The 14,528-nt window shown below is 46.8% G+C and overlaps 1 protein-coding gene across 11 annotated transcripts in view; it reads left to right on the top strand.

The window, feature by feature from the left end:
• The first annotated feature begins 8,665 nt into the window (after positions 1-8,665).
• Positions 8,666-14,528, top strand: part of Neo1 (neogenin 1) — a 127,043-nt gene continuing 121,180 nt past the window's right edge. For all 11 annotated transcript variants that reach the window (XM_070042930.1, XM_070042929.1, XM_070042933.1 and 8 more), the window contains exon 1: positions 8,666-9,112. In XM_070042930.1, coding sequence (XP_069899031.1) covers positions 8,983-9,112 — 130 coding nt within the window. In that variant the 5' untranslated portion in view covers positions 8,666-8,982. The remainder of the gene's footprint in view (positions 9,113-14,528) is intronic.

Below are 14,528 nucleotides of genomic sequence, written 5' to 3'. Positions count from 1 at the left end.
AACTTCCTTGAGACTCTTAGCTCCAATTAACTACCAGAAAACCGGAAGTGGCACTGTAGTAGAGCCCCTAGCCTTGAGCTGAAGAGCTCAGGGACAGCGCCCAGGCCCAGAGTTCAAGACCCATGACTGACAGAAAAACAAAACAAAAACAACAACGGGAAAAAACCTAGTAAGGAACAATGATCCAATTAATGAGTATGCAGAGAAAACAGCAAAGAAAAGAGTTGGCAACTAAAAATGGGATGGGGGGGCGTGGGGGGGAAGGGTGGGTGATGTATATATAGTTATTAACAGAGCACTTGACTAGCATTTGTGAAGCCCTGGATTCTAGGCCTAGCCGTGAAGAATAAAAAAGGCCAATAAGGAATCTGGTAAAATTTCTAAAGCAAACATTTTTTTTTAAGAAGTTTATTTCTTTACTCTTTAAAAATCTCATCTAAGCCAAACTCAGTGGCTCATGCCTGTAATCCTAGCCACTCAAGAGGCTGTGATCTGAGAATTGTTCTAAGCCAGCCTGGATAGGAAAGCCAGTGTGATTCTTACCTCCAATGAACAACCAAAAAGTCAGAAGTAGATTTATGGCTCAAGTGGTAGAGTGCTAGCCTGGCGTGAAAAAGCTCAGAGACAGTACTCAGGCCCTAAGTTCAAGCTCCCAGAAACAAATCAACAAGAAATTCAAATCAGTAAAGCTTATAAAATGGTAAAAAAAAATAATACTTAATCCCAACTCAAAAGCAATATAATAATAGGTACAGAGGTTTGAACTTAGTGATTTCATGCTTTCTAGGTTGGCACTCTACCATATGAACCATACTCCCAGTCCTGTTTTTTTCTGGTTATTTTTTATTTATTTGTTTATTTTATTGTGAAAATACTGTACAGAAGGGTTACAATTACATGGGTAAGATAATGAGCACATTTCTTATCAAGCATTGTAACCTCCTCCTTTGTTTCCCCTTCCCATCCCTTCGTATCCTCCCCCACCCCCGTCCCCCCCACCAAAGTTGGTAAAGTTCGTTTTTCGACATAACAACTTGTACATCTCATTGTTGCAATGGATCCTCCTGTATCACTGTTTTAACTATTTGTTTTTCCCTTCCCCTCCACATACACCAACATCATATATAGTGAAAGCAGGGGTTATACCATGGGGGAGGGACATACAAAGCAACAAAGACATAATCTTATAAATATGTTTTTCTGGTTATTTTTGAGACAGCATGGCCTTATTACTCAGGCATGCCCTTGAGCCCTGACTGGCCTAGTTCAAAGTTCCATGCTGGGATTACAGGTACAGACACAAAGTCCAGCTTCTCCCCGTAGAGACGGAGTATCTCACACTTTTTGCCTGGCTGGCAAAAGGAACAATGATTCTCCAGTTCTCAGTCTCATTAGTTGGTAGGATTACAGATGTGAGCCACCAGCCCCTGGTTATTAGAGAGACTTTTAAGAATAATAAGATAATGTGGGGAAGTAGTTACAATTAGATATACGTTTAAGAAAGAAGAATGTGTTTTTTATAACTACACAACGATGCAACACATAACAGCATTTTGATCCATGCTAGATTGGAATCTATGATTGGTGATCTCATACAATTATAATGGAGTGGGAAAGTTCCTACAGACTAGTGATGTCATAACTGTCAAACATCATAGTACCATGTCTCACACACACATCTATGGGGATGTTGTTGTACATGAGCCCATAGCACTGCTAACTGTGCAGCACATAATACTTGGCAATAATGGCAAGGAACAGCCTGCTTATTTATTAACTATTCTTCTAGCGCTATTTTAGGATGTGTGTCTACCTTTTAAAATGAGAGTTTCCTGGCCGGGTGTTGGTGGCTCACCCCTGTAATCCGAGCTACTCAGAAGATCTGAGGATCATGGTTCAGAGCCAGTCTGGGCAGGAATGCCCATGAGACTCTTATCTCCAACTGATCACTAAAAAGCTGGAAATGGAGCTGGGGCTTAAGTAGTAGAGCACTGGCCCTTGAGCAAAAATGCTCAGGAACAGCATCTAGGCCTTGAGTTTAAGCACTAAGACCTTGCCCCTTCCTCCCAAAAAAGAGTTTATTGCAAAACAGAATGCTGTATGAAGGCAAAAGTAGCTGTATAGTTCATGTTTACTGTGTCTTCTGATTAATTTTCTCTTGTGCGTGATTTAATCTCATGACTTTTTTTTTCATCATGGTCCAAGGAGTAACTAGTTTATCTATATCTGTATCTATGTATATGCATATATACCTATACATGTATACACACATATATCTCATATGGCGTAGGTATGTAGTTGACTGCACCATCTAAGTTTATATAATTATAGCAAATGCATACAGTGTTGAAATCACCTAAGGACACATTTGTCAGGACATGTTTCTGCCACTAGGAGACATGTGACTGCACATTACGATCACAAACAGACAAGAAACCGTGCTGAGAAATGAAATTAGAAGGAGCTGTCGCTGAACACTAAGTATGGTGTGGAAAAAGAGAACATAGCTACTTTTCTTCTTTCCTATCCTTTTGGGCATTTCCCTGGTGTTCCATAACAAACATGCCTTTAATACTGGGAGAATTAATGAATCATGCATGATAAGATGGTATGTTTTCAAATGAAAATAATGGCCACTGGAAAGACAGTGGGAATTTAAAAGTGGCAGAAATAGGAGAGTATCCATTAATGCTTTGTATCATCATTGATATCATTAGATACATTCGGGTTTAAGAATTCAATTTGAGAAGCTGGCTGGGTGTTGGTGGCTCACACCCATAATCCTAGCTACTCGGGAGGCTGAGATTTGCAGATCGAGGTTGGTGAAAGGTTGTAGATGAATCTTTCTTCTCATGTCTCACATGGTAGAAGGGATAAGGCAACTCTCTAATCCATGTCACCTCTCCACTGACTGCTGGTAAAGGTGATCTCATCTCAACATTTGACTAAGGGGTTCTTTTCCTGTTTTTGTTTTGTGCCAGGCCTGGGCTTCAACTCAGGGCCTGGGTGCTGTCCCTTAGCATTTTCACTCAAGGCTGGCACTCTACCACTTGAGCCATACCTCCATCTCTGATTCTTGGTGGTGAACTGGAGATGAGAATCTTACTGATTTTCCTGCCCCGGGCTGGTTTTGAACTTCAATCCTCAGATCTCAAGCCTCCTGAGTACCTAGGATTTACAAGCATGATTGTAGGCACCCAGCCTAGTTCTTGAGGCTTTCATGCCATTTAGTTCAGTTCCTGGTACTAGTGGATTTTAGGGAAGATGGAAAAGTCACAGCTTGAAGTAAAGAGGTTGAGTGTTTCCTGATAATTCCTCTTCTTGGCAACCTTAAATTGTCGTAGAAAGTAGCTTGGTGATGGTGGTGTGTACATGATCATCTCCAAATTTAGTGACAATCAGTCCAGAGTAACAATGATGTCCTGAATATTTCCAAGACACACAAGTGATGCACCAAACACTGTTGCTTAATACTCTTTCTCTCTCTCCCTCCCTCCCTCTCTTTCTCTCTCATTTTTGTCAGTTGTGAGGCTTGAACTCAGAGCCTGGGCACTGTCCCGAGTCTCTTTGTGCTCCAGGCTAAGACTCTACCACTTGAGCCACAGTGACACTTGCAGTTTTTGAGTGGTTAATCAGAGATAAGAGTCTCACTTGAACCTTTATCCTCAGATCTCAGCTTCCTGAGTAGCTAGGATTACAGGCATGCTCCACTGGCACCCTGTTGCTTAAAACTTTCTTGGACTCCTCAACTTTTTTGAAAAAGTTGACTTCAGTATTCTAGTCTCAAATGCACAACGCATCTTTTTGTTCCTGCTTTTTACTCTCATAAATGGTACATCTGCTCTTCGATCTTCCTGAGTGTTCAGATTCCTGGACACCCTCATTTTTTCTCCTGGGCGTCCTGCCCATTCTGGATTTATTTCCTTCTTTATCGAGCTTAAACCACATGGCTTGTCACTGAAATAATGCACTGTTCTCTGTCAATCTTTGTTCTTCGCCTTTTCCACCTGCTCCTAGAGAGCCTCGACTCCCTGTCGCTCCTGTTCTGATACCAAGCATTTGCCTTATGAGAACCAGATGGAAAAAAGTCACAGCTGTGTCATTGCTAATTTCAGCGGGGGGCCCTTAGAGAGTTCCCTTCTTAATCCCCTGTGACTCTCCAACACATTTACCATTACCCTCCCTTCTACTCTTCTTGTTGCCGATGATGTGCTGCCACTTCATGGATCAATGCTATAGGCCTCTCAACTACCATCATCAATCTGGACATATACCCATCTTTGCCTCTTTCCGTGTGTGTGTTTGTGTGTGTGTGTGTGTGTGTGCCTGCACTGAGGCTTATAACTCAGGGTCTGGGTGTTGTCCTTTAGCTGTTTCACTTGAGGCTGACCAGTTAGTTCCAGCATCTATCTACCCATCTCCTAATCCCTCTTATTTGTTTATTTCCCCAAGCTTTGCTCCATCCTCTTTCACCATCCTCTCCCAGGATACTCTAACCAAGCCCAAACTGGTTTTCTTTCTTAGTCTTCTTTCCTTCTAACCTACTCTCCCCTGCCTCCCCGCCCCCCTCCCACAAAAAAAAAAAAACACTGTTATTCTCAAATGCAAATCTGAGACTCATCTCCTCTGTGGGAGTGGTACCTCTGCCCTATCTTCAACATCAGTTTAGAGACTAAAGGTTCTTCCCTAATTCCCCCAGTTTAGTCAAGTTAGAGGCTCCATGCTTTTCCCACACTCCTTATCTATCCTTTCACGCAACTATCTTCACACTTCTTTGTTGTAATTGTTGATTTCTTCTGCTAGTTCAGGCTCATCATTTTGTGTTCCCTTAGCACAGGGCAGGACCTGAGATGATGTAAGTGTTTTACAAATCTTAAGTAGGATGAATCAATAATTTCATTTTTCCAATATCCAACACAGCACTTGGTTTCTTAAAAAATATATAAAAAAGCAACAACAAAAGCCAGATCCTTAATAATATTCGTTGAATTAGGTAGACTGTTCTTGGACTAAAGAGATGTGACCAGCTAACCCATGTGTAATGAACAAAATTAATATTGTGTAGGTTTTGTCCTTAAGGACTACATGTCCTTTTTAATTAGGATTAATCAGAGATGGCTCCCCTAAAACAGGTGGTGTTGGAGGGGGGAAAGGGAGAGAGGGGGAGAAAGAGGGGGGGGGCACTCATTGGAATGTAAAGGGCAAAGGCAGAAAACATCTATGTCTGTATTTAGAAGATACAGGTGACTCCTAGCTAAGATCTGCTGTAATTAGAAGTATTTTATCCTGGGATCTACTAGTCAGACAGTTGAGGAGGAGGGCATGGGGGTGAATTTTCAATCTCTGCCTTGGATACTGGGATTGATCCAGGAAATCTGCTGTAAGAATCTCATTACTGACAGCAATTAAAGACCAAATGCTATTGCCTCTCTACTGCTAAAAACAAACAAAAGTCACTTTGCTTTAAGGAACAGAATTCCATCTTTTCTATCCATAGGCCTTTTTTCTCATTTATTTGCTTTTAAATATTAAAATATACTTTGAATAAGTTTTACAAGACTATTTGGTGTGGTTATTTTTGGCCTGTACTGTGATAACGTACACTAGCATACAATAGCCACTCTGTTTTCTTGGCTCTGAAGTTTCTTTGTGCACCATTTCTTGAACACGAGCCTCGTTTTCTAACTTTACTTGGATGAAAAAAAAGTGTTATTTTCAGCGATGGTTTAATATCTCTTTGTCAATGAATAGTTTGGTTTTATAAAAAAATATGTTGCTTAACAGGACAGTTGTGGAATGGAGTTAGTTGTTGAAAATCTTGTTCTGGAGAATGAAAATGATGAATGAGATGTCTTAAAAAAATCTTTTTCTCAGATATGCCTTACTAAACAAAGGGAAGGTTAGTCACTCCAAATGATGGCTTTTCTTTAAAAGGAAATGCCAATCATTGAAGAAGTCAAGGATCTCAGTTTATGTATACCTGGGTTCTTCTTGAATTGATTAGAATCTGTAGCTTCTTATCTAGGACTCCATCTATATTAATGGCTTATTTTAGTGACTTTTATGAAAATTTTGGCTTCATCGAAGGTCAGAAACATATGATTTAGTCACTGTTTTACAGAAAGTGCTTTGAACCATTCACTATGAACCTTTCAATATACACAGTAGGCTGATAAATTAATGAGATAGGAAAATCAGTCTGTGATTTCATTAGCTAAAATTCATTCATGTGTCTTTCCAAACTTGGGGAGTTAAACGGAGTTTCCTGTGAGAAGTCACAGTACACACTCTATAGTTTTAATATGATGAAAAAATTTCAGCCTTAGATAGTCAGAAATTAACATTTGGCAAGTAATTTATAGTTTGCAAAGAGATTTTTCTCATTAATTATCTCTGAAAACTGAATAACGATGCGATTATTAAAGGTTAATTAAGCAAATACTTGTGAAGTAATTGGGAGGTAATCTATTTCTAATTTAACAGGTCAATCGGGGGTATTTAGGAAATATTTTTTTCTGGTTAATAACTCTAACCAAAACAAAAAGATATTTAAATGTGTTCCCTAGTGGAAAAATAATAAGCGTCTATTTGCTTTTTTTTTTAAGTCAATTGTTTCAAAGAATTGGGACCAGGGTTCCTAATTTCACTGGTAATTTAAGAGCATTAATGAGGTTTCTGAGTTTTTTCCCTCACAGGTTTAACCCCGTCTTATGGTGTTTTATTTTAGCCATTTGGAATAGAATAAAATATTTGAAGAAAGTAACTGGAGAAGGCCTGGGGGGTGGGCGGGAATGCTGTTAGAAAAATAGCCATGTTCTCGGGGAAGGCAGGCATGCGTCTATCTGGGTTACTGAGTGTACAGGAGTCCAACTCGAGGCCACCACCACCACCACGACCTTTCCAACCATACAAAGACGTGTTCTTTGCAAATTTTCCATGGGCGCAGTTTTATAACCGAACCCGCATTCTCGTCCGCAGTGGAACTAACTACAAACTGCTTTCTATCTCGCTTGGGGCAGGCTGGGTGCAGGCTCCCCTTAACCAGACACGGCAGCCCCGAGCCAAAGTTGGCACAGATTTCCTAGGTGACAAAAATGCACAGTGCCCCCCCCCCCGTGACAGACAGGTCCTCATGGGGGACCTGGGCCTGGGAAGGGGGGGGATCCCCACGACCGCCCCCAAAGATGGCACACCAGACCTCTGCCTGGGCCCCCCAACCCCTGGGGAAGGTGGGTGGGTGGGCCTGGGGGACGTGGGGTGCCCGGAGGGGTAGATACGGGGGGATGAGGGGGACGGGTGGTACGGATGGGGTGGGGGGGATGAGCAGTGTCCGGGAAGGAGGGGGAGGCCTGGGGGGGCAGGCAGTGCCCGGAGAGGGTGTCGATGGGGACGTAAGGGGCAGTGGGGGGGGGGAATCGGCGCCCAGGGGGGTAGATGGGGGACGGGGCGGGCAGTGTCGGGGTGGATGAGGGGTGTGTGGTGCCGGGTGGGGGGTAAGATGGGGGGCGTGGGCATGCCCGCGGTGGGCGAGCAGCGCCAGGAAGGGGGCAGCGCCGGTGGGGGGAGGGTGGATGGGGACGACGCCCTGGAGGGGACTTCGGAAAAGGGGGGGGAGTGATATACGGGGGAATGTGAGAGGGACTTGGGGGGGCGCGGCTCCGGGTGGGGGGTCGGGGCGTGGGGGGTGCGGCGCCGGGTGGGGGATCTGGGCGTGGGGATCGGGGCTCTCGGGTGGGGGATCGGGGCGTGGGGATCGGGGCGCCGGGTGGGGGATCGGGGCGTGGGGATCGGGGGGCTCGCGTGGGGGATCGGGGCGCAGGGTGGGGGATCGGGGCGCAGGGTGGGGGATCGGGGCGCAGGGTGGGGGATCGGGGCGCAGGGTGGGGGATCGGGGGGCGCGCGTGGGGGATCGGGGCGCAGGGTGGGGGATCGGGGCGCAGGGTGGGGGATCGGGGCGTGGGGGGCGCGGCGCCGGGTGGGGAAGTTGCAGTCCCGGCGGCCCGGCCGGGGAGCGGGAGCCGCGCCAGGCCTCGCCAGGCCGGGCGGGCTCGCTATTGTGTTTGGCGAGCGCCGACCCCGCGCCCCGGGCTTCCTTCCCGGAGGCCATTCGGCTTCCTCCCGGGCCCTATATAGTCTCTAGTCCCGGGCTGCACACCCGGCGCGGCGCTCCCGCCTCTCCGATCGAAGTCTGGCCTCGGAGTGTCGGGGGGATCCCCAAACCCTGAAATCTCTGCCCCCGGGGGGGAGGTGAGATTTCCCCGCAGTCCCCGCTCCTGGGGCCGCGGGCTGGAGGCGGGGCGGAGCGCCCGCTTCTCCGGGGTTTCCCTGACGCCAGCAGCGGCGGCGGCTGCAGCTCCCGGCGCGCGCGCCCCGCGCCCGTCCGCGGCTCCGGGCGGGAGGGGGAGGGGAGCGAGTCCGAGCCGATCTCCCGCGGATCGCGAGGCGGCGGCCGGGATTGGAGCGGCGCACGCGCACGCGCGCGCACGCCAGGGCGGGAGGGGAGCAGGGGCCGCGAGGAGCGGGGTTTGTGTGTGGGGGGGGAGGGTGTGTGTGTGTGCCCGGCGTGTGAGGCGCGCGCGCGTGCGCGGTGGGTGCGCGCCGGCCCCGCCCCCGCCCGGCCGCCCGTCTCCGCCCCCCTCGCGCCGCTGTGTGCTGTGTGGAGCCGGAGTCGGCGGCGGGTGGCGGCGCCTGGAACCCGGAGACCGAGCCGCTCCCCGCCATCGCCCGCCCGCCTCCCGTCCTTCCACCGGCATCCCGTTCCGGAATGTCCTGACGCCCCTCTCTGCTCTCCTCCCGCCTCCCCCTGCAGGAGGGTGGCGCCCCCGAGTCTCGGGGTCTCGTCGGAAAAGGGGGGCCTCGCGGGCCGGGCCGGGCGCCGCCTGAGGGGAGCCGGGCCCGCGGCGAGGGACCGGCGGAGGCGCGCGGCGGGGACGGGGCGGGCGCTGCCAGGCGCCGCGGCCGCCGCTCCCGGGCACGAGAGAGATGGCGGCGGAGCGCGGCGCCCGGCGCCCCGGCGGCCCCTCGGCGGGGTCCTGGCTCTGCTGCGTGCTGTGGCTGCTGCTCGGGCGCGCGGCCGCGGCCGCCAGGAGCGGCTCCCCGGGGCCGGCGGCAGGTAAGCGACGGGAGGACGGGGAGGGGGGGTGGCGGGAGGGGAAGGGGGGGGAGAGGCCCGCGGGTCGGGGGCGCCCGGAGCCGGGGCGCAGCGGCGGGATGGGGGGGGATCCCGGAGGAATCCCCCACACAAAACGTGCGGGAACTTCTTCTCCGCCTCGGCTCCCGCGGCCGAGGGTGTGCGTGTGTGTGCGTGTGTGTGTGTGTGTTGGGGGGGGGTGAGTGCTGCGGGCGGGAGGGGCGGGGAGCGCGCGGGGGCCTGGGAGGAGGGGGATCGGGGGAGGGAAGGGGGGGTCCCCGGGGTCGGCTTTGTACCCGGAGGCAGGTTCACCCCCTCGCCGCGCTCCCCGCCCCCCCCCTCCAGGCTCATCCCACTTGTAAGAGTGGGACATTCTTGTGCTCGCGCAGGCACCAGCAGAGAGCCACCACTACACACCTCATTAAATCCACAGCCGCCCCGGCCAGCGCGCATTCACGGTCAGGAAAGGGAAGGGAGGTGGAGGAGAGGAGGGGGCTTGCACTCCCTCCCTCCCTCTCTCCCTCCCCACCCCACCCCCCCCCCCCCGCCCTCCTCACCTCCCTGTCCAGTCCCGAGGGGTTCCCAGCTTCTTAAAGTCCCCCAGAAAAGCGCGCTTTACTCCATCTCAGCGTCTCGTCGTGCACCGATTGCGGCCCGAGCCTGCGGGAGTGGGAAGAAGGGGGTGGGGAGGTGGCCTAGGAAGGGGGGGGGAAGGGGAAGGACACGGGGGTCCCTAAGCCCCAAAGGACGCCTTGGGAGCTGGGGGAAGGAGGGGCCGGATCGTGGGTCCCAGGGATGATTCAGTGTGTGTGTGTTTCCGTTATGAAATGCCTCCTCTTTTGGGGGGATTACAACTGTGTTTACAGCCAGTTAACCAGCCTTGACCTAAGGAATTAATTCATTGACCAAGCGTCTCAGATTTTTTTTTTTAATCTCCTGTTTGTGCATTATTTCCGAGTGACACTATAAAACAAATGGAATCTCAAAAGCCACTTTCGCTCTTTTTTTTTTTTTTCATTTCATAGGCTTCTGAAATCACTCGTGTTACTCGTTTATTTAGAGGGGCCCAGTGAACAAACCAACAAAACGTGCAAGCATTTGAAGGGCAAATTAGCGTGTACTTTGTCAACTTTGTTTGACCAAGGTGGTGTGCCATAAAACTTGAGGAAACTTTCACTTACTTTCATGATGTAAATTTTTTTTTATGTTCTGAAAGTCATCCGATTAGGATGCAGCGGCAGCTTGTTATTGCTAAACCAGCCATTGTTTCCTCTTGGTTAATATGAAATTCTATTTAAAAAATCACCTTGCAATGTCACTTTGGATGATGAGATTTTGATTTTCTTTTTGAAAGGTCTGTGTGTGTGTGTGTGTGTGTCTGTATCTGTGTCTGCCACATGTTGAGGACAGCTTTAAACCTGGAGTCCCCATACAGCTACATAAAGTCAAATTAGCATCACTTAAAAGATCAACGAGTTCAACGTGTAGGACACACCTTTCCAACCTGAAAATGAAACTCGGGTCATCTATCTTGGAAAACAAGTTTCTCTTCCTCTTGGCTAATATTATGTGTAAATGTATAAACACAACCACATGTGTGTTTGATATAGCGTGTAGAGTTTTTTGTTTAAAGGTTTTTCAGTAATTTTGTAAGTTAAACGTTAGCAATCTTATTAGGATAATGAAATAATGTAAGCAGTCTCTTAGGCTGCTATCTTAACATCTGTTTCAACATGAACTCAATCGATTTGTTTTATTTTGCACTGAGGAGTTAGTTACAAGCCCTGTGCTCTCTGCCTTCATGAAGTCTGGTGTGTAGGTAGGAAAAATAGCCATTTAAGTAATTATATAATTAAGGACGTGTGATAAGCTCTACAAAGGAAAGAGGCTTTGAGAAAGTGTCTGCTGGAGTGACTTACCTGGGTTGTCCAGGTGTTTGAGAAGTGAGATCTGAGGGCTGATGCGGTGAAGGTTGGGAGGCTCACAGCTCATTAATTAGTGGTGTGGTCTAGCACACAGGACAGTTAACTCCTCTGCCTCATTACCAAACGGAAAGGTAGGACTGCAGTAAGTTTAGGTTGCTCAGTTTCTGTTGGAAGGAATGGAAGAGCTCACAGGCATGGAGAACTCATTACATAGTAGCTGGAACAGGCTCTCAGTAAATCATGTCATTGGTCAGTAGTCTTGTTATTTATTTATTTACTTATTTATTTATTTATGTAGAGAGAGACACTCAGAAGTCTTTTTGTATGTGTTCGGAGAGTGGAGATATCAGTAATATAAGGTGGAAGAAAGTAGACTCGAGGGACCACAGGCTAGATGAATGTTTCTAGCTTAGGGTAGACAGGGGATGGTAGAGTCAAAAAGGGCCAGTGAAGATTGGAAAGTGGTCAGCAGTAGTGGCTTAGAAATGAGTTGGCATACAGTGTGGCTGTGGGAATGGAGGAAGTAAGGAGGAGCAGATATCTGATAAGATTTCTAGGGAGGATGACTTCATAGAGCTCCCTGATCATTGTAAGTCATTTTGGTTTGAGGCGGACATTCCTCACTGAACACTCCCTCGCTGTTTACTTGATGATGTAACTCGTTACCTCACGAGGCTGTCTATTCCTGTTTTGGATAACTTTTGTTTGGAGACTTTGCTTTGTGCAGAACACTCTTTTTGTACCTCTTGTATTCTTTGCTTGCTGTTACCAGCATCAACCTTTCATTGATAACTTCTCCATGAATTCTTCATTTGTTAGATTTTTCTTGCGCGCACTCATTGGATTTTGGTTTCTGATGTTTATCTCATTATCTTTTTGTTTTCATCTGCTACCTGTAAGCAAGTGACTCCTAAGTGCACTCTTACAGGCTCATTGCCTTCACTAGATACTTTACAGTAAGTGGGTCTGAAGGTAAACTCAGTTTTGTGTCTCTTCCCTCCAACTTCCCTTATCCCATTTCTCCAGCAATAACAAAAACAATGTCTGGCCCACGTTCATCCACTCACTCAAATTGAGATCTAGAATACCTTCTTGTTTTGTTTTGTTTTTATCTCCAAAGCCAATAGTCTTGTTGGTTTTACCTCTTGGTGTCTCTTGAATGTTACTTTCTTATCTTTGTCCTCACCTGGACTAACAGGAGTGACTCCATATTAAATCTCTTGGCCTGTACTATTACCTCTGAAAGCCTGTCTTCCTGCTAGAATAAGTGAGCTTTGAAATAGTTACTAGCATAGTCCTCCTACTTAAAAATCTCTTACCTAGTGTTCCATAGCTTGGGTGTTAAGAGATGGAGAGATCCTTGAATTCTTCTTGATAAGGAAGTAGTAGTAGTTGGGAGAATGTTTTGTATTTCCTCTTTAAGGTAACATTAGAAATAATATTGACAATACATATATTTTTCCTCTGTTAATTCTGGGGCTTGAACTCAGGGTCTGGGCTGCTGTCACTTTGCTTTTTTTACTCAGGCTGGCTCTATCTGCCACTTGAGCCACAGCTCTACTTCCTGCTAATTGGAGATAAGAGTCTCATAGACTTCCTACCCTGGTTCACTTCAAACCATGATCTTCAGATCTCAGCCTCCTGAGTAGCTAGGATTACAGTGTGAGCCATCCATGGGTGCCTGGCCTTAAAAATGTCCTTTGGGAGGGGGGCTGAGGAGATTTGATAATGATACTTACTTGGTACCTGACACTTTCACTGACTGGCTAGTGCTCTATCAATTGAACTGTACCTCCAACTTCTAAGAATAGGCTTATATCAAGACTTTTAAAATTTAGTCGGTTGGTTCCGTCTATGGATAGAACTTAAGATATAATTTTGACTAGTTGCAGACTCCTGTCTTTGGGGGCTAATTATGCACAAAGCTGTGTACTTGTAGATAGAGACTGAGAGGAATTGGATGTATTTTCTGTTCTAGGGAGGCATTTGGCCTGATGATGGAGATATGAGGATAATAGGTAACTTGATTTGGAAAAAGTGTCATTATGGTTGTAGGAGGAAAGCATTCTGCATGTCACTGTTGATCAAACACTGATACTAATCTCTCCCCATCTTTAGGCCTAACTCAGTTTTATGAAGCCAGGATGCTAGAGTTCGCAGAGTTCTCAAAAAGGGAATGTGGTTTCTCATTTCTTATAGGTGATTACTAGAGTGTTAGAATACATGATTCATGGATGTGCATAATGGAGCCACATGGGCTACAGCAACTACCCTATCTTCTGGAAATCCTAGGATTAATTCCTGGTGATAGCTGGTAAAAATTACTGAGGAATCCCGAGCAGAGTGCACTTAAAAATTATATTACATAGAAATTGAATACAGAATGCTTGTTTTTCTGCTGCAGAATAAGCAAGTTAAAAATCAGAATAAAAAAATCAGTTATGAGGTCTAGTTAAGATGTCCTAATTTACACATTCTGAAATAGAATAATTACGTTTCATATGTAATTTGTACATAAATAAAATATAGCAACTAAAGTTTGAGAATTTCTTTGACTCATTTTGAAAGCTGTTGAAATTTGAGATGGGACGATGATGTGGTTGTGTGTGTGTGTACGCGTGCGTGCATGTGTGCATGTATATGAGTGCCTGTGTATGCACACATGTGCCTGTACTTGGGCTTGAACTCAGGGTCCTGTGCTTTTTTTGCCCAAGGATAGTGTTTTACCACTTGAGCCAGCTTTTTGGTAGTTAATTGGAGATAAGAATCTCATGGACTTTTCTGCCTGGACTGGTTTTGAACCTCAAATTTCAGATCTCAGCCCTCTAAGGAAGCTAGGATTAGAGGAATGAGCCACCACACCCAGTTAAAGGTTTTATTCGTTTTAAATTTATACAGTGATAATGTTTCATACTTAAGGGATTGTGTGTACAAAGTTTTTAGGTAATAACTCCTTTTATTAAGAACACCTCACCCACATAGCACTCAGTCTTTTTGCACCTTACCTCTAGAATATGGCTGAAGACTAGAGTATAAGAGAAATAACTTCAAATGAAACAATTTCTATGCACCAAAGCAAATAAGTTTCTCTGGGTCCCAGAGGTACTTTTCTGAGCATATCTTTAATTCATAATCATTTCTGACAAACAGGATAATCTCATTTCTAAGCCCATAGCTGATCAGAAGTGGGTAGAAGGATTGTCTTGGGAATGCTCCTGATAACAAGTTGTGACAATTGCAAGGAAGGGAACTTAAAATCAGAGCACAAAATCTCCCACAAACAGTCATTGTCTCAGCCAGATGGAGAAAATTTTCCTTTCCTCTCTTACTGTTTTACTGCTAAAGGATATTGCCTGTTGCTGGCCTTTTACCCATCATACTACACACGTATTTGCTGTCTGGGAGATCCATCTTCCTTCAGAAATCTCACCTCAAATTAGTTTGTGTCCAGGTGGAGGCCTGAGGTGGGAGGA

The sequence above is a fragment of the Dipodomys merriami genome, unplaced genomic scaffold (genome assembly GCF_024711535.1).
Source record: "Dipodomys merriami isolate MVZ:Mamm:240054 unplaced genomic scaffold, mDipMer1.0.p SCAF_33, whole genome shotgun sequence".
Classification (NCBI taxonomy): domain Eukaryota; kingdom Metazoa; phylum Chordata; class Mammalia; order Rodentia; family Heteromyidae; genus Dipodomys; species Dipodomys merriami.
Note: the sequence above shows the minus strand (reverse complement) of the source record. Positions and strands in the feature narration are given on the sequence as shown.